The sequence below is a fragment of the Nelumbo nucifera genome, chromosome 4, assembly GCF_055504915.1.
Source record: "Nelumbo nucifera cultivar China Antique chromosome 4, China Antique-T2T, whole genome shotgun sequence".
Classification (NCBI taxonomy): domain Eukaryota; kingdom Viridiplantae; phylum Streptophyta; class Magnoliopsida; order Proteales; family Nelumbonaceae; genus Nelumbo; species Nelumbo nucifera.
Genome location: NC_142652.1, coordinates 1,962,388 through 1,982,208, shown reverse-complemented (window position 1 = coordinate 1,982,208; position 19,821 = coordinate 1,962,388). Strand labels below are relative to the sequence as shown.

The 19,821-nt window shown below is 40.3% G+C and overlaps 1 protein-coding gene across 15 annotated transcripts; it reads left to right on the top strand.

Annotated features, from left to right (window-relative positions):
• The first annotated feature begins 1,750 nt into the window (after positions 1–1,750).
• On the top strand, positions 1,751–19,464 carry LOC104591889 (Protein kinase superfamily protein). 15 transcript variants are annotated; one of them, XM_010251009.3, is made up of 9 exons: positions 1,753–1,963; positions 2,687–2,940; positions 3,685–3,913; positions 4,021–4,253; positions 4,902–5,028; positions 5,285–5,356; positions 5,945–6,131; positions 18,100–18,232; positions 18,652–19,464. In XM_010251009.3, the coding sequence occupies exons 3-9, from the start codon at positions 3,763–3,765 to the stop codon at positions 18,913–18,915; spliced, it is 1,167 nt and encodes a 388-aa protein (XP_010249311.1). In that variant the 5' UTR covers positions 1,753–1,963; positions 2,687–2,940; positions 3,685–3,762; the 3' UTR covers positions 18,916–19,464. The 15 variants fall into 15 exon arrangements, with proteins under 15 accessions (XP_010249312.1, XP_010249311.1, XP_088760523.1 ...); XM_010251008.3 differs by lacking the exon at positions 1,753–1,963 and adding an exon at positions 2,040–2,060; XM_088904394.1 differs by lacking the exon at positions 1,753–1,963 and adding an exon at positions 2,072–2,401.
• Positions 19,465–19,821: the final 357 nt, after the last annotated feature.

The following is a 19,821-nucleotide window of genomic DNA, read 5'->3' as shown; positions in this document are numbered from 1 at the left end:
AGAAATCATTCATCTAATTTAAAGTATGGCCATGATAAATTGATAACAAATTAAAAGCTTTATGGCCATGATAAATTGATAAATTGATAATTGTTTCAGCACAGGGTTATGACACTGTCGTAGCAAACGTGGGTTGTTGATATGTATGAGCGATGCATGATAAAACTTTCAAACTTAATTTCAAGTAATTAAAACATGGTCATATGTTTTGAGCGGTTTTGACTTATGTGGATTTCAAGGTGTTTCCATTTTAGCTCATTCATCACTTAAAACAGCCTAACTAAATATGTTTTTTGACTATTAAAGCATAATTTCCTACGTGGTATCTATGCACAAGTGTCATGGGGTAGTCGTTGGGACTCCGTGCAGCACTCGAATGCGATGAGTAAGCCTAGGCAACAAGTAACAACACAAGAAAATGCAACAAAGATGACACACGAATTAGATAAAAGGCAAATTGTATTGCATTAATGGATGGCAAGCATAAGCACACTGTTCAGTGTCGAGGGGATCTTATGCTTAACCTTTACATGCTCATGACTCACTCGACTACCTACCTCCCCTCAAAGAATACGTTAAGCTTTTGGGGGAGTGACAATATGAAACATCAAAAGGATGAAAAATCATACTATGTAATTGCAATAACGCCATTGGCGGTCCCCCCTTACAAAATACATGCAAAGTCCACCCATGACACACATGTTGACACCATGAAGACACGCGGTTGGCACTCTGATGGCTCTCGGTAGGTGTTTGATGGCATGACGAAGGAGTCACCTATGACACAAGGGCGGAGCCAAGATGGCTATCCACCACTATTAGTACAATTTTTCATGTAAATCCTCCCTCCCTCACTCGCCAATCCAATGGTTGGCCCTCACTATGGGCCCATTTACATTTATTCGCCATTTCTCCCTAATTCATTTTAGATTTTGGCCCCCTAAAGAATATTTATGGGCTTCACTCCTGTCTACACAAACTTGAAGTAGATGCACAATACTAGGATACCAAATACAAGGTGCCAATCAGTTGGTTGATAAGGTTTTCTGTTGATCACAATGGAGACTTGGAATCAAATCCCACCTGCACCTAGGCTGCCAGGCTGGGCATTATGGGTTGTGTAATCCTTCAAAAGATATAAAAAAAAAAACACCACGATACCAAATACCAAACAACGCCTTTTTCTGACAGTTTTTATTTGCCATTTCTCCCTAATTCATTTTAGATTTTGGCCCCCTAAAGAATATTTATTGGCTTCACTCTTGTCTACACAAACTTGAAGCGGATGCACAATACTGTTGATAAGGTTTTCTGTTGATCACAATGGAGACTTGGAATCAAATCCCACCTGCACCTAGGCTGCCAGGCTGGGCATTATGGGTTGTGTAATCCTTCTAAAGATATCAAAAAAACACCACGATACCAAATACCAAACAACGCCTTTGTTTCTCACAGTTTTTATTCACCATTTTTCCCTAATTCATTTTAGATTTTGGCCCCCTAAAGAATATTTATTGGCTTCACTCCTGTCTACACAAACTTGAAGCGGATGCACAATATACCACATGTTGTTAAGATTTTCTGTTGATCACAATGGAGACTTGGAATCAAATCCCACCTGCACCTAAGCTGCCAGGCTGGGCATTATGGGTTGTATAATCCTTCAAAAGATATAAAAAAAAACACCACTATACCAAATACCAAACAACGCCTTTGTTTCTCACAGTTTTACACACAGCGGTGGCTACCTAGGCCATTCCCTAAACCGGCCAAACCTCACAAGTCACAACCCCAAAACCTACCCCACAATCCTGACGGGTGCGGATTCGAAACCACGTCTCTCTCTCCGCCATAAGCACAACCAGCAGCACCAGCAGGAGACTTTATCAGAGAGCTAGCTGGCAACTTGAAGGGACAAGAATCCAAGGCTCGGAAGAAAGCAATAAAGAAAATGAGAAGAAAGGTAGCCGTTGTATTCCCTTATTTATTTATTATTTCTTATTTGATTTCTTCATATCTCCCGGTAAAGACTGTAGGAGCAACGTCAACATAGCTGGCTGGTAGAGAAAAAAAAGAAAAACTCTCTCTCTCTCTAGTACCAAAATTTATTTATTTTTTATTAAATTCGTTTTCGTTATTTATTATTCTTTCATGAATACTGCTAGTCTGTTACAGGTTGGACCATGGATTAAAAATAAAAACCCGAAAATCCTCCAAGTTGCAGTACCAGACAAACAATTGAACTGCTTTACAGCCCATAAAAACGATAAACATTTTCAATCTCCTTCTTTTCTTCATTCTTTGTGAGGCCATTTTTTCCCTTCTACATTTCTTTCTCCTTCTCAATCTTCAATTTCAGTTTTTTCTTCCTTGCATAGGTTCTACTTGGAACATCGGAAGAGTAAATCCCTTTTCCTATCTATTTGAATTAGTGGACATTTAAGGTGGTAATCCCTGATCGTGTGTGTGTGTCGGCGCGATGTCACTGTCTGTCGGCATTGTCAGTATTCAACGATTCAGATTATAAAGAAAGGTTTTCAATTGAATTATTCAAAGTATAGTCGCGATGCTTTTGCCATGAGGGGGCTTTAATACATTAATATCCCGGAAGCTGTTTGATCAATTCGAAGCCAGCAACTCGGGTTCTTTCTTACTTTTTTTTTTCTTTCAATTGGGTTGTATACAGATTGGTCGTAATCACAAGTGGGTGTGATTGTTTTGGACGTCGAGATCCATTTCTGGTCTGTGCTTAGTTTGGTTTCTTCATTTCTTGTTTGGCCTCGGGTCTGTTTGGATCTACTGGAGAGGATTCAACATGGGAATGTGGGTGGATTTTGATTTTGGTATTGATGATACTTGGAAAACTGATTGAGTCGTCATCAACGAATGAAGCAGAGCTTCTTAAAGATCTGGTTGTCTTTGCATGGTAAGAGACTGCAGGTATGAAAGTCATAATCTGAACTCTAAGAGATGAGATGACATTCAAGACCAACCCATTCCACACATTGCCCCGCTAAGTGAATTGTAGTTTAGAATGGAATCCAACATATATTGAATTTTAGTCCAATTTCGTTTATCCGTGGATCAACAACATTGTTACCTTAAAGTTAAAGTAATGGAATTTAGCCTATAGAGTAGTACATTCTGTTAATCTAATGATTCCAGAATTCCATTTCATGCCGCCAATTTATACACAGGAAAAGTAAATAAATAAATAAAAGTTGCTCATTGAACTTTTTTCACGGTAGGATTTTTCATCATTTCAAAGTTAAGCGTATTATATTCCTTTGATTTTGATTTAGGGTTATCATTTGGTCTTGACTTGCGCTGTAGATTTCGATTTCTGCAGTAGCACACCCCATATAAGAGATGATAAAACATGTTTACTATATTTCCAGGTAGACAATGGTGAATAAATCTTGCAAACATGTGAAACCAGAATTTTTCTTTTTTTATCTGCCAATCTTCTAAATCTTCAATAAGAATTTTATTTATGGGGTATGTCAATATACTGTCTTCTGTATGGTTTACTCCCATTATATAGGAAGGCCTTTATGAATTAAACATACACAAACATGTTCTATTGGCTTTTACTGCTCCTTGCTCCTTATATCCAATTTTCTTTGTATTATTGTTCCATGTCCCATCTCTTCTGCTTATTTCAGGCAATATCCTCTATTTCAGATTCAATGTATAGGAATTCATGTACTGAGAATATATCAAGACTACTGTTCCTTATAGCTGAAGTGTTTCGCATACCAAATGTCAAGGACTCTTGCAGCATTACTTGGAGGTGCTGCAGGAGCTGTGGCTTTGGTGGGAATGGTAATTGTATTCCTATGGTTCTGCTTATCCCAAAATAGGAGCATTTCAAGGCCTTCTGAAACTGGTTCCTCTGATCAATCTGTTCAAGGTAGCCTGCTTGAATTCTTTCTAAAGAAATCATGGAATTTAAGTGCACTCTATGACTTGCCACTACAGTTTTGTTGATCATCATTTTCTTTAAACTCTGGTGATTAGCAGTGGGAAGAACAAGTAGGGTTGAGTTATCTTTAAGACCTCTTCCACCTGATTCAAGAGAAGCCAGGCGTTTTCTAATGGAAGAATTGGCTTTAGCCACAAAAGATTTTAGTGATATGAATTTGATTGGAGAAGGAAAATTTGGGAAGGTTTATAAGGGCTTGCTTCATGATGGAATGGTTGTAGCCATTAAAAAGCGATCAGGTGCACCTAGTCAGGAATTTTTCGAGGAGGTAATACAACTTCTTTTCCTTACAGCTACTAGTTACTGTATAAGAAACTTGAGAAGTATCACATATAAGTAGATCTAACTCGGCAAGATGATAGAACAAGGACTCATGGACACATTTATAGAAAAAGTATAAACTATTAAAATAGCCCATATTTTGTTGAATTTTAGCATTATAAACCTATCTATATTATGTAATGCAGATACTTGCCTTGGTTTATGTATGGATCATAAAAATTAAATCAGAGTATCATATCATAAGGTTAATGCTTATATCTTTACTTGCAAATGTGCATAGCATGTGCCCTTAGATTAGTAACAGACTGTCTAAATGATTAATAGGAAAATGGCATTCATTGTGTACATTGGCTGTTCATTTTGTTGAAGACGTAAAGGGGAAAAAAAAAGAAAAATGTCATATACAAATGCCCTTCAAAAATCAATGGAGTATCAAAATTCAATGCATGTCCAACACGAACACTCCATCTGTTTAGTCCATGTCCATGCAACACCTCGAAATGATCCAAAATATCTGACATGGTTGATTTTTATGACTTTCATATGCACTTTTTATGAAGGATTTGTTCTAACCTTCCAGTATACTTACAAATTTTTATCTATAAATTCACTGAGAGATTGCCTTTCCTTTCAGGTTCGGTCTCTGTCATCCATTCGGCATAGGAATCTTGTCAGCCTTCTTGGTTATTGCCAGGAAAATGATCAGCAAATGCTCATTTATGAATATATACCCAATGGAAGTGTTTCTAGTCACCTATACGGTCTCTGTCTCTCTCTCTCTCTCTCTCTCTCTTTACTACTCAAGTACATAGATATGGCAATTTTAGTGGTGCAGGTACATGTTCTATGGTTCTTCACCTTAAAATGTAAGCTACATTATAACAGCTTACATGCTATTGCGTGTTGCAAACATGATCTGCATCATATGATTTCTGTATAAGGCATTCTGTGATCTTCTCTTACACCTACAATATTTTATTTGCTGCGTAATTGTAGAATTTTTTTCCTATTCTGTAGGAACAGGTCAGGTTTCTGGTGAGAGGCTAGAGTTCAAGCATAGGCTTTCAATAGCGATGGGGGCAGCCAAAGGTGATCCTCTGCAAAATCAGTGAGCATTGGTGGCTTTGCTCGTATTAATTTTTGTTTCTTTGGTAAGATAAGTATACAAAGATCTGTAATGGGACCCATAACATTCTTTTGTAAGCTTCCCTTGTGGGATTGAATATTATTAAACATAACCTAAGAGGAGTGACCAGACCGAAGAGCACATAACCTTACCTTAGCAGTTGGCATGGAAATTCTAAGATTACCAAGAATGCAACTGCCTGACTCATTGACTTGCTGAATGATATAGTTAGCACCCATCCCAAGAAAGTCCTTTTTTTTTCTTTTTGTATTATGAAAGTTCCATCAACTTGTAAGTCCTCTTTTTGCAAAAAAAATCATCTGGTCTATCTGCATTTATCAACTACCTGAAAACCTAAATCTCTTACTATTTCCTAAGATAACTCTCTATCAGTAGCTAAAATATCAGAGTGGTTTATCCTTGCCTTGTAGCAAGGATACCACTTATTGAGTTGTAACCTGGAAGTCCTTGAAATGCAGCTATCATGGACACTGAATTATTAAAACAATGCTTGCCAATTGATGCATCCTCCTCCATTTATTATCCTGCAGGATTGGCTCACCTTCATTCCTTGAGTCCTCGTTTGATACATAAGGATTTCAAGACATCCAATGTTCTTGTAGATGAAAATTTCATAGCTAAGATTGCAGATGCAGGGCTCCGCAATTTACTTGGTAGAGTTGATGCTGCAGGTCCATCTTCTCAAATAATGGCAGATGACATATTTCTTGCCCCAGAGTATTGACACATCACCCTATAACTGGTTTAAATCGTTTTTGGATGCCAAAATATGCCTATATCTGAGATATTGTGCTAATATATTATAATGCAATGAGAAATGGTGTAACATATCCTTGATTACTGAGGTGGTGTTTGATACTGTGGTGTTGTGTTTTTGTTTTGACTTCAAATAAGCACCACACAAGCAATTTGACTACAACATACAAAAAGCATATTTGGTTGGGCAGGTTCAACTTAAAATAGGGACACCATACGTTGCATTGGGTTATGTGCATGAGGGTGTTGGGGGCAGGGTTCAAAATATTGACACGATATGCCTGATAATATTTTGTCATAGCGGTATCTAAAGGCGTGGGCACATGGAACTGGTGGAATTGCCTCGTATCATTGACAAATGGGTTGGTTCTACCTGAAACCGAATGGAACTGACCTCAAACCAACCCTACCTAATCTGTTATTGGGTAAGGTCTTTGGAAGCGACCCTCACCCAAGATGGTTTCAAGGTCTAGGAGTTTACCCTACCCAAACCGATCCGAAGAACCAGTCTTGGTTGGCCTAGGTGGAACCGGCCTTGGAGCCGAAAATATAAATCCCAAAATACTTTAAGGATGTGAAGAAAGAGAGGGATGAAGGGAGTGGCCGAGAGGGGTGCCGCTGCCACTGCTCTGCTTGTGGGTTCGAACAGGGAAGGGGAGGTAGCAGATCGCCGCACAGTGGTAACAGTGATTTCTCGAGTTTTTCCACCAAGGTCGCACTGTTTTGGTGCGACCCCGTTTCCACGATTTTGGGATCTGGCATCCCACGATTTTGGGATCTGGCATCCCACGATTTTGGAATATTCCCTTTTACTCATCCCTATCCCACAAACCAAACGGAGCCTTAGATCTTTGGATTTCCCCCAAAATTGGAAAAATCTGAGAATTATAAAAAAATTATACATTATGATTTTTTTTTTTTGCTTCATGGGGCTACACAACCCTAGGGTGGGGGGGTGCCCCATCCCCCATTTCCATCTCCTTAACCTCCGTAACCTTGGTGGCAGCAGGATTTGATCCTAGGTCTCCACTACAACGAATCAAAAATCCTACAAACTAAGTCACCATCAATTGCTTTTCATTGCAAGAAAGAGCTATAACATGGATCTATCAATGATCTAGTAACTCATTTATCTAAGAATAATTTATGTCAAAAATGAATTTTTTCTTAATTTTTTAGGAAAAATCCAAAAAATAGTAAATAGTTTATTTATATATTCTAAATGATGTTCATGGTAAGGAAGAACTATAAGATAGATTTGTCAATGGTTTATCAAGCTCATTGATCAAACATCTTGCCTCTGAACCTCTGGAACTCCAAAGTAGTGGAAAAAAATAGGAGAACTCTATGGAAGCTACTTGGAAACGGACAACTCTAGTCATGTGAAAGAATCAACTGAATGGATACGCATCAAGGTAAGGTGGAAGGGAAATCCACCAACCGCAGTGCAGATTGTGGATGGAGAGGAGGTGCTAACAGTGACACTGTGGCCGAAGTTCCTACCTGTGAAAAAAAAAAGAGGCTGATGGCTTGTGCAGAGATTGTTGTCGCTAACTAGAGCTGGATTTGGAAAGATTTGGCGGGGAAAAATGTATCAGAAGAGATAAGGAGGAAGCTAAAAGGCAAGGAAATTGTGACGGACGGGGATGATGGGGAGTTGATCGGAAGTGGGGAGATAGATGGAGAAGAGGAAGAGCTCTTGTCTCCTGGGAATCTTTGCAAGGGATTTTCTTCTTGTGACGTAGCATGCATTGAACGACCCTCTCCTGTGGATCGCTTGGGTGCATCAGATGGGACGGTTCCTAGTGGGGCACGTGAGCCACTTGATAACCGAGTGAAGCGGAATGTTCAAATTTTAAATGAAGAAATGCTCATTGAAGAGGTAGTGGCCCGATGTTTTGAGAGGCTAGCCCAAGTGGGGGCAGGTAGGGAAAGGACGGGGGGTGAGCGGGACCTTGTTGGGTCAGGGAGTAACCAGCTTCAAGAGGTGAGGCGACCGAAGGTAGTTTTTGTAGAAGGACCTGAAACCGACTCAACTTTTCCAAGTGTAAGGGCGCCAGTGGCCCCAAAGGCGAGCCGAACCCGATATCAGCTTCTGATCCAAACCCAGGCCAAGTTGGTTTTGAGGATTCAGACCCAAGAGGTCCGTCCCTCGTTCTGTTACTGCAAAGCTCCACTCCAGTGCGTGACAATCCAGAAAGTTTTTCGCCAGCTATCTCGTAGAGAAGAGGAGGGAAACTATTTACCGCAACGTTGGCAGTGGGAGGTGGTGCTACTATAGATGGAGGAGAGGAGCAGGAGTGACCTAGGGATTCAGTTGGAGGATTTCGCGAGATGACGATCCACGAATCAGGAGCAGTGCTAGAGACGGATATATTGGTTCTTGAAGAGGATAGAGAGGATTCAGAGGTTTCAACAGAGGTACCAGATTGCAGTCCTATTGCCGTGTTGCTAGCAAGCGATTGGCCCACTTGGGTTTTATCCAAGTTCATGGAGTTTGTTGCCTTCCTGGGGGTGTCTCTTAAGGGCATGGAGGAGCTGACGAAGTCGTATCTTGTAGAGGTGGAGAGAAGAGTGCTCGAAGAGAAAAGGAAGAAAGGGAGTTGTTCAGATTGTCATGGGGACTTAACGAAGTTGCTGGGGGTGTAGCGTGGGGTGGAAAGGAGGGTTTATGGGGTAAGGCTTAATGGGAGGGCGGGGATGGGAATGGACCACCAAACCAATCTGTCTCTTCTTTCAAATGAAGATCGTCTCTTGGAATATCGGAGGTCTGAATTCAGGCAGGAGAACGGTGGTGGCAGGGGCACATATAAGCAAGTGGAAGGCGGACATCCTTTGTCTCCAAGAAACCAAAATGGAGACTTTGGATGCCCAGAAAATAAGAAGTGTTTGGGGGGAAGGTGGGGTAGTAGTTATCTGGGATTCAAATGTGGTAGAAGTGAAGGGTAGGAAGGTGAGGCTTTTTTCTATTTCAATTTGGTTCCAGATGCTCGAAGATGGTTGGGATTTTGTTTTAACTGCAGTATATGGTCCAAATGTGAACTCCTTGAGGGATTTGTTCTGGCAGGAACTTGATGAAGTAAGAGAAGAGTGGAATATGCCTTGGGTGGTAGGAGGGGATTTTAACACTACTCGTTTTGAGCATGAGAAAAAAGGGGAAGTGAGGTCCAGGAGAGGCATGAGGGGTTTTGCCAGTTTTATGGAGAGATGGGAGTTAGTGAATCTTTCTTTGATGGGAGCCAAATTCACTTGGACAAACAATCAGGAGGATGCAACCCTTGTGAAGTTAGAGTGTTTTGTGGTGTCTACTGAATGGGAGGAGAAGTTCCCTAATCTGTCCCAAGAGGTCCTTCCTAGACCTTTATTGGATCATATTCCCATTTGCCTGGATTGCGATGGCATTCAATTCAAGCCAGCGCTTTTCAGATTCGAAAACTTGTGGCTTGAAGATGAAGGTTTTGTGGAGCAGCTAAGAAGTTGGTGGGAAGGTGTTTCAGTGGAAGGAACAGCTAGTCATGTGTTGGAAAGAAGTTGAAGGCCTTAAAGGAGCAAATTAAAATCTGGAAGGACTCTTTCAAAGGGGTGGAACAGAAACTGAAAAGTTGTTTAGATACAATAGTAAAAATCGACAGAGCTGAAGAGGAGACAAAATGGAGGCAGCGTTCCAAATGTTTCTGGTTAAAAAAGGGTGATAACAACACAAATTAGCTAGTGCTAGGAGAAGGGAAAATATGCTGAAAAAGTTGGTTGTGAATGGTGTGTTGGTGGAGGAGGTAGACAGCATGAAAAGCCGTATTGTGGAGTTTTATGAGAACCTTTACAAGGAAGAGTGGGTTAACAGGCCAAAACTTGATGGCCTGGAGTTTGATGGCCTCTCAGAGGAGCAAGTTGCAGATCTGGAGAGAGAGTTTGAGGAAAGGGAGATTTGGGAGGCTCTAAAAGAGATGGAAGGAGATAAGGCTCTGGGTCCGGATGGGTTTACCAAAGAATGATGTTTTAAGGGTGTTCTAAGAATTCCATGACTCAGCAGCTATGGAAAGGAGTTTAAATCCCACTTTTATAACTCTAGTTCCAAAGAAAAAAGGGGCAGAGGAAGTGGGAGACTTCAGACCAATTAGTCTGGTTGGGAGTATATACAAATTAATTTCACAGAAGGTTTTCAGGTTGGAGCTGAGAGGGTGGAGGTTTCTTTGTTGCAGTTTGCAGATGACACTCATATTTTGTGATGCTTCACTTGATCACCTTAGTTATGTAATGGCAGTGCTGCAGTGGTTTGAGGTTGTGTCAGGCCTCCATGTAAACAGGCATAAAACCGAACTGGTTGCAGTGGGAGATGTACCAGAAATAGAGAGGTGAGCGGAGGAGTGGGGATGTAAAAAAAGTAAACTTCCTTTGAAATATCTGGGGATGCCTCTAGGTGCAAGGTGCAACTCCAAATCAATATGGGAGACCATTGTGGAGAGATTATACAAGCATTTGGCTTCTTGGAAGTCCAAGTAATTATCTTATGGAGGCAAATTAGCTCTGTGAAAAGTGTTCTATCTCCCCCCCCCCCTTGTATTTGCTCTCTTTATATCCAATTCCTAGTGGGGTGGCTAAGTCTTTGGAGAAGAATGTAGTTCAATAGTACTGAAAGAGAGAAAAGAGAAGGAAGAGAGGAGAAAGAGAGAAGAGAAAAAGAACTCTATTCAATCATATGGCTAGCGGCGCCTAAGTTAGTATTTATACTTAGGGCAACAACTTATAACAAATAACATAGGAAAAGCCAGAAATGCCCCTACTAGGCTGCCACATGTTACAACACTCCCCCTCAAGTTGGAGCTTATATGTCAATCATGCCCAACTTGTCACACAATTCATTATGTTGCAAATAGTGAAGACCATTTGTAAGGACATCAGTTAGTTATTCCTTGGAACTGATGTAAGGAGTAAAAACTTCCCCCTTTTCAAGTTTTTCCCTTATGAAATGCTTGTCAACTTCAATATGCTCGGTCCTGTCATGAAGAACTGGATGGCTGCAATATTAATGACTGCCTTGTTGTCACAATAGAGAAACATTGGGCCATCAACTGAGAGGCCCAACTCTCCAATCAAATTTTTTACCCATAGTACTTCAGCAACTCCATGTGCCATGTCCCTATACTCGGCCTCAACACTAGATCTGGCTACTACACTTTGTTTTTTGCTTCTCCAAGTGACCAAGTTTCCACCAACAAAGGTACAATATCCACTAGTTGATTTCCTATCATCAACTGCTCCAACCCAATCTGCATCTGTGTAGACTTCCACTTTCATATGACCATGTTTCTTGAAAAGTAACCCAGTTCCTGGATATTTCTTTAGATATCTGAGTACCCTCTCAACTACCTCTAAATGGGAGGATGTTGGTGCATGAATAAACTAACTAAGGACACCAACATAAGCTATATCTGGTCGAGTCATTGATAGGTAGAGAAGTCTTCCTACCAACCTTTGAAACTTCTTGACATCTGTCACTGGTTCTCCAATACAATCACCAAGCAGATGGTTTTCCTCAATAGGGGAATCTGCAGGCTTTGCTCCTAACTTTCCAGTGTCCTGCAAAAGATCTAGGACATACTTTCTTTGGGAAATGGAAATGCCTTTTTTTGAGCAGGCAACCTCAATACCAAGGAAATAACGTAGTTGTCCCAAATCTTTCACCTCAAACTGCATAGCAAGGGATTCTTTAACTTTTTGAATCTCAGAGTCCCAATTCCCCATAATCACAATGTCATCAACGTAGACAATCAATACCACAACATTCTTCTGGTTTCTTTTGACAAACAAGGTATAGTCAAATTGACACTACTTGATCCTAATTTGTTGAAGAGCCAAGTGAAATTTGTTGAACCAGGCCCTAGGGGATTGTTTCAAACCATATAAAGATTTTGTTAGTTTGCAAACTTTCCATTCACACCCTTGTGCCACAAACCCAAGAGGCTGAATCATGTAAACTTCTTCTTCTGGCCTTATACCTCTCAACTGACCCATCTGCTCTATACTTTACTGTGAATACCCACTTGCACCCCACTGGCTCCTTGCCTTCAGGAAGATTCACCAACTCCTAGGTGTTGTTTTTGTGTAGAGCACCAATTTCTTCCTTCATTGCATCTGTCCATTCAGGTATAGATAGGGCTTCTACAACACTTTTGGGATTGGAGACACAATCAATGGCAATCAAAAAGGCACGAAATGAGGGTGCAATGTTTTCATAGGACAAGAACTGAGTAATAGGATGCTTAGTAGTACATGATCAAACCCCTTTCCTATGAGCAATTGGGACATCAAGATCATTAGTAGAATCATCAATAGCAATACGTTCAGTAATGTCAAAGGGGACAAGGGGTACCTGGATTTTCCTTCAAGGAGTCAAATGGTGATGGATGTATAGTCTCAAGCTGCTCCACAGCCTTTGAATTCAGTTGTCTCTTACGACGCCTCAAGAAGACATGACATGGAGAGGAGTCAGGAATAAAGGGAAGAGGAATTTGAGGAGCTTGCCTCTCCTCCTTCACACTATTTTCCCCTTGAGGAAAGGCCTGGAAGAAGGATTCAGATTCAAAAAAGGACACATCCATCGATGCAAAGTACTTATGTGTGACAGGATCGAAGCATTTGTATCCCTTCTGGGAAGATGGATAACCCAAGAAAACACATGGAACAGATTTGGGATCCAATTTACCCCGGTTTGGAAATAGATCATGAACAAAACACTTAAAACCAAACACACGTAGGGGAATGGAAAATAAAAGGGATTGAGGGAAAAGTTGATGTGGGGCCTTGTATTGCAGGAGGCGTCAGGCATGATGGCATATGATTAATGACACAAGTTGTGGCCATCATAGCATCAACCCAAAACGCTTTAGAACATGCATGTGAAGCATCATATTATGGACAACTTCAAGAAGATGTCGGTTCTTCCTTTCAACAACGCCATTCTGTTGCGGTGTTTTGGCACACAAGCTTCTATGATGAGATCCATGAAAGGAGAAAAGCTCAGCTAAGTCATGATGGAAATATTCCTTCGCAATATCCGATTGGAAATTTTGGACTTCAACATGAAATTGAGTGAAAACCATGCGATGGAAATCTTGCACAATCTTGGGTACTTCTTCTCTCGAATGCATAGGATGTATCCAAGTGTATCTCGAATAATCATCAATGAAGTTGATAAAGTACTTGTACCCACCCTTAGTAGGTATGTTTACAAGACCCCAAACATCAAAAAAGACAATATGGAAAGGCAAAGTAGGTTTTTTATTATTTGATGGAAAAGTTATTCTACAATGCTTACTCAACTAACATGTTTGACAATGTAAACTAGTGATAGACACAGACTTAAACAATTCGGGGAACACAACTTTCAAAGACTCAAAGGACAAATGACCAAGGCGATTATGCCACAACCATGGTTGACTTTTCGTAGATTGACTCATAAGACTCACAGGAGCCGATGCCGCAGGACCAGCTTTATTCTCCAAGATGTAGAGGCCATCAACCATACTTCCTTTACAAATCATCCTCCCCAAGGTTAAATCCTAGGAAACACAAGAATGAGGAAAAAAGGTTACGCAACAGTTTAAGGATTGAGTAATACTGCTTATAGATAACAAATTAATAAGAAGTTTGGGAACATGAAGGGCATGGGGTAAAACAAGGCCATCAGGAAGGGATACAGATCCCTGACCAGCAATGGTGGATAGAGACCCATCAACAAGTCTCACTTTATCCCTTCTAGAGAGAGGAGTGTAGGTCTAAAAAAAATTTTGACTTACCAGTCATATGGTTTGATGTCTCTGAGTCAATGATCCAAGGTGACTCGGGAGCAGAGGTACACACATGAAATGCAGAAGCACCTTTACTTGATGTAGAAGCAAATGAAGTAGAAGGGGTAGGAACTAACCTATCCATTTGCCCGAGAGTCCTACCATACAGTTCCAAATGATCTCTGAAGGAGTTGATGATGTCTTCCTTGGGATCAGAACCACTAGGATGCTCTTGGGAAAAACCAGTAGTCTGATTATTTTGTTGGTAATCTTGTGCGGCCAAATGTGCAGAAATAAATTTCTTCTGAGGATGCTTCTTTGAAGTGTCTTGATTCTTGCTTGCCCACTTTGGCTTCCCTACTAGCTCCCAACAGGTTTCTCAAGTGTGTCTAGGCTTTTGGTAGTGAGTACACCACAGTTTGTCCTTGTCCTCACCTTTCCTTGATTCTCCCTTTTTCACTCCAATGTTACCCCCTCTTGTAGCCAGGGCAACAGGTTGCTCCCCCTCAAAAACATTCATGAGATTTTTCTTGCTCTCTTCAGATTGGACTAGGGCATATACTTCCTGAACTGAAGGCAAGAAAGAAAAAATCCGCTGTTGGGAGACAAGTTTTTTGTAGGCTTGTGCATCTTCACCATTCTTCCACTCAATAGTCTGATAATAGTCCAGTTCCTTCCAGACATATGTAAGGGCTGAATAATATGTAGATAGGCTATGGTCCCCTTGCTTACAAGTAGATGATTCTGCTTGAAGCTGATAAATCTTGGCAAAGTGTCTCTGTTCAAAATAGGTTGCCTTGGCTTGTTCCCAAATTTCACAAGCTGTGTCAGCTCATATGAATTTTTTTCTTTACATGAGGAGCATTGAACCTAACAGCCATGACATAACCATGCTGTTTTCTTGATCCCATCGATCATGTTCGGCATTACCAGACTTTGGTTCTTTTATTTTTCCACTTATGTAACCAGCCTTCCCCCTAGCTGTGATATACAGTTTGATGCCTTTGGACCATTCCAGATAATTTAGGCTATTAAAGGGGGTAATAGACATAGAGAAAGACGTGCTATCCATTCCCCCATTTAGGTTTCCCTGATGGGAAGTAATACCAGAGGTTGCTGAATCCTCAGTAGCCATTTTCCTCAAAAAAAAAAAAAATTTACTGCTGATTTTTCAAAAAACCAAACTGAGATAGAAGGTTTGTACTTCTGAGATTTAAGAAGGCTCCTAATATAGGTTCAGCTGGACTGTAGGTCAATAAACCTTAGCCGAAACACTTCAGTTTATAAGAGAAGGAGAGAACCAGCCCCTACAACCTCAAAACTGTGACATTCACAGTGGTCATACACTTACATATGAATGTAAACAGTACATACCTGGCTTCCATGACCTACAGTCCATAGAGAAACCTTGGAAAAAACTCCTTACTGCATTCGGCTGCCACCACAAACCTAGGAAAAACTCCCTACTGCATTCGGCTTCCACAACAGACCTAGAGAAAACCCTTACTGCATTCGGCTGCCACCACAAGCTTCTTCTTGGTACAGCAACCAAGAGAGAAGAAAGAAAAAAATGAAGACTGAAGGTTGCGCCCAGATGAAGAACACGATGGAGTCTTCACCTCCTCTTCCAATCAAAAAAAAAAAAACCAGATGAAGAAACACGATCTGAGAAGGTTGTGCCCAGATCAGTGCTCTGATACCATGTAGTTCGATAGTACTGAAAGAGAGAGAAAAAAGGAGAAGTAAGAGAGGAGAAAGAGAGAAGAGAAAAATAATTCTATTCAATCATATGGCTGGCAGTGCCTAATTTAGTATTTATACTTAGGGTGACAGCTTATAACAAATAACATAGGAAAAGCCAGAAATGCCCCTACTAGGCCGCCACATGTTACAACAAGGAAGATGCAGGAGTTTCTGTGGAAAGGATGGAGGGATGAGAAGAAAAAACTCATGTTGGTTAGCTGGTCCAAGGTTTGCAAACCCAAATCTCAGGGGGGCCTGGGTGTGAGAAGAATGAAGGATCTCAATTCTGCTTATTGGGGAAGTGGCTTTGGAGATTTGGGGAGAATCAAGGTGGTTTGTGGAGAAGGGTGATAGCAGCCAAATATGGTTATGGGATCTCTGGTTGGGTCACGGGTGAGCTAAACCAATCCTATGGATGCTCAGTCTGTAAAGGGATTGGGAAAACTTATGGTCCATTCTCAAATGGAATTATATTTAGGATTGGGATGGGAGGCGAGTTCTTTTCTGGAAAGATTTATGATGTGATAATAGACCATTAAGGGTCTCTTCCCCTACCCTCTTTGAAGTAGCAGCAGATAAAGATGCTCTGGTTTCAGACTATTTGCAGGTGCAATGTGGAAGTACTGTTTGTCTCCTATCTTCAGGCGAAATCTGAATGATTGGGAAGTAGAATCACTAGTGGAATTGCTGCATTTGTTGTACAGCACCCCAGTGGAATTAGGGAGAGAGGATAGAAGAGTTTGGAAGTGGGAGAAGTCAGGGGAATTTTCGGTTAGGTCCTTCTACAACTATTTTTCCAGATCAGAGGATGAGCCTATCCCAGTTAAGTCTGTATGGTGTAAGGGTGTGCCCACAAAGGTGGCATTTTTTGTATGGACAGCCTACTTGAACAGGATCTTAACTAGGGACAATCTGGAGAAGAAGGGTATGCTGTTAAACACAACTAACTGTCTGTGTGCTTTGTCAGTATCAGACCGAGTCAGTAAACCACCTGCTACTCCACTGTGTTTTCTCCTGTGAGGTCTGGAACAAAGTCAAGAATTTATATGAGGTGAACAGTTTCTGCTCTGAACCAGTGGCAGATTTTGTGAAGAGTTGGAGAGTCAATGGTCTAACTAAAGAGGGCAAATTGGCTTGGAATCTGACTCCTGCTGCGGTTTTCTGGTGCATGTGGCAGGAGAGGAATGCAAGGATTTTCAAGAACCAACACAGCTCCTCATATACAGTATTTCAGCAAGTTATGGGGAAAATGTTTTCCTGGTTAGCAGTAAACAATGTTTTCAAGGACAGAAATTTTAATTCCTTTTTTGTGGTTGGGAATCTTTTTGTAAATCAGGGTTTGGAAGTCTAGCTCTGCTGGTGCAGTTTTTGTAAATCCCTGTGTACAGCTCCCTGTTGTACATGTTTTGTCTTAATGAAATTTTTACTTTACCTGTTTCAAAAAAAAAATTGTTTGATGTATTATTAGCAAAACTCTTCATATAAACTATGAAATTGTGCATTTTTGTGTTTATACCTTATCATAATTATTTCAACCTTAAATTCATGCTCACAAAAGAAAACCTTAAATTTAGTGCTATTGATGTATTTATGAGATTTGCAAGAGTTTCCCTAATGTCTCCAAGTGTATCCATATCACTCCACTGTATCCATGCATACCCAAAACATATCCATATCCAAGCTTTCCTAATATGATACACAATACTGATATTTTGAGCCTCGGTTTCCCCAAAAAAAGAACCTCGGTTGGAGGAAACGTTAAAAAGACATTTCTTGCACCTGGGGGGAATTTCCACTTTAAGTTGTCCTGTGATGCCTAATGGCGTCTACATGTTTGAAGCCATAATAAACTGTACAGTGTGTTTTGTGCCAAAACATCTTACTTTTTCTATTCCTGATATCAGGATTCAAGCTGAAACATTTCATCTTGAAACACTTTTTGAGTAATGTTATGAAGCAACATAAAGGTGCATTTTCTTTTTATCACACAAAAGATTTTTTTTGATAAGAAAATTACCTTGTGACTTTTCCATTCAAGCAGCTGCAACCATGTGAAATTATCATAGCAGGCTTTCTTGTTCATTAAGGTGGCAGTGGTGCTAAATCTCTAAATGTATAACATTTCAATATAAACATCACATGATTTTGACAGCACGGATTTTCTGCCACTCCTGCCAACTTGGATTGAGTAACTGGAAATCATTATGCCTGGGTTGTTGTCAACAAGAAGTTTACAAAACCTTTTCCAATTTCTTCTGTTTCATAATAATTGGTTCACACTTTGCAGTATGTACAGTTCAGTTGTATTCTAATGGTAGGTCATGTGCATTTCATTCTTATTGGATAATAATTATCTCATAATATTTATAATTGTTATCTATTCCTGATTTACTTTGTAGGGTGAGAGAGTTCAGGAGATTCTCAGAGAAAAGTGATGTCTATAGTTTTGGAGTATTCTTATTGGAATTAGTAAGCGGACATGAAGCTATGCAATCACGGTCCTCAGAATCTGGTCGAAACATGGTTGAATGGGTATTTAATTTAATGTTCTTCACATTCATCTAATAGTCAGATAGTTCTAGGCAGCCATTCAATACATATGTTTAGGAGAATGTTTAACATCCTAAGTGGGAGGTTTGTGTATTCCCTCCTACCCTGCTGGAAGTGGTCCATGTAGGCAGATACTTTTGTAAATATGCATTTAGTGAACAGGTACCATCTTCTAAAATCCCTGTTTTTAGAAGATTGGCCATGCCATAGAGTCAGAAAACGAGATTTAACACCTATTGAATCAGCTTAGTTTCAGGTTTTCTGATAGTACCTTTTCTTCATTTCTGATAAGAAATAAAAAAGGCTGGTTTTCTGTGTTCATTGCAAGCATGTTGTTTAAAAAAGAGCCAACTACTGCAACCTATGGGATTCAGTTCCTTCTATTGCTTCTGTCTTGCCAGGCGCATAATTACGATGACTCCAGCAATATTTCAACCATCATTGATCAGAGATTGGGCAATAGTTTCACAACTGAAGGCATGAAAGAGTTCATACAGTTGACAGTGCGGTGTGTGGACCCTTCTAGGGAGAGGAGGCTGACCATGAGCTATGTGGTAGGGGAACTTGATCGGATACTTGAGAAAGAAATGAGCTTGACAACAATCATGGGAGAGGGTACCACAACAGTGACTCTTGGTAGTCAGCTGTTTACTTCATCCAGATAAGAGAGACAACATAGGGGTCATTGCTTGGTGCAGTGGGAATGCAGATTCAAGGCTGAGGCTGAGAGCAGCCACTGTGTGCAAAAGGGGGGCAAGCCAAAGATTATGTCCATATCCAGTATACTCCTCCCAAGAACCTGAGTAGCCAGGATTATTAATGGGTAATGACCCTTCAGATAAGAGTAGCTGCCCTTCAACTGTTGATGGGTTCTTTGTGATTTTTTTTTCTTGTTTTTCCAATGTAGAATATAATTAGGGGTGCAACTTGGGTTGGGTTGGGTTTGGAAAATATTAAATTTTCAATGGGCCTGGACCCTAATCCGAGCCTGATGTAGTTAAAATTCTTCAAATCGGGCAACCCCAGTTGCAGCCTTAAGTATAATATCCAGCTGTATGATAACTGTATAGAGGGACAGCTGATTTTTCTTTTCTTTCATTTTTTTTAATTCTTCGTTTTATTTTTTTCCACTCATAATTGTACGAGATATCATGCTATTATATGTTACTTGTTAATATCACATTGAGAATAGGGGTTGCTATGGATTTCAGTAATAAGTTGCTGATTTGATTTCAAGTACTAAGTTGCAATGTTTCATCAAAGGTTTAAAAAAGTCTTTTATCGCATTCCTCCACAGGTGATAGGGGTTGCTTTCGTGTTTCAGCATTGAGTTACATTATTCGTGGTTTTAAACCAGTAAATCATGGTTCAACAGCCAAGAATTACCCCTTTTGTGTGAGGGTAAATTTATTATGCATGGAAGACATGATGCTGAAAGAGTTTTGACCAATCAACAACCCTCCCTCCTATGAGTTCTGATGAATACAATGTGATTGGTTGGTGATCAGTTATAAGTTTTCCCGTATCATAGTCGAACCTTTCATGTATAATGAGTCAGATGATTGATATAT

Bases quoted from the DNA above. Each gene is read 5' to 3' on its own strand.
- LOC104591889 (XM_010251010.3), top strand. From the start codon at position 3,763: ATGTCAAGGACTCTTGCAGCATTACTTGGAGGTGCTGCAGGAGCTGTG. The intron at 4,254-4,901 runs GTAATACAACTT...CTTTCCTTTCAG, and splicing joins GTCAGGAATTTTTCGAGGAG to GTTCGGTCTCTGTCATCCAT. The intron at 5,357-5,944 runs GTGATCCTCTGC...ATTATCCTGCAG, and splicing joins AGCGATGGGGGCAGCCAAAG to GATTGGCTCACCTTCATTCC.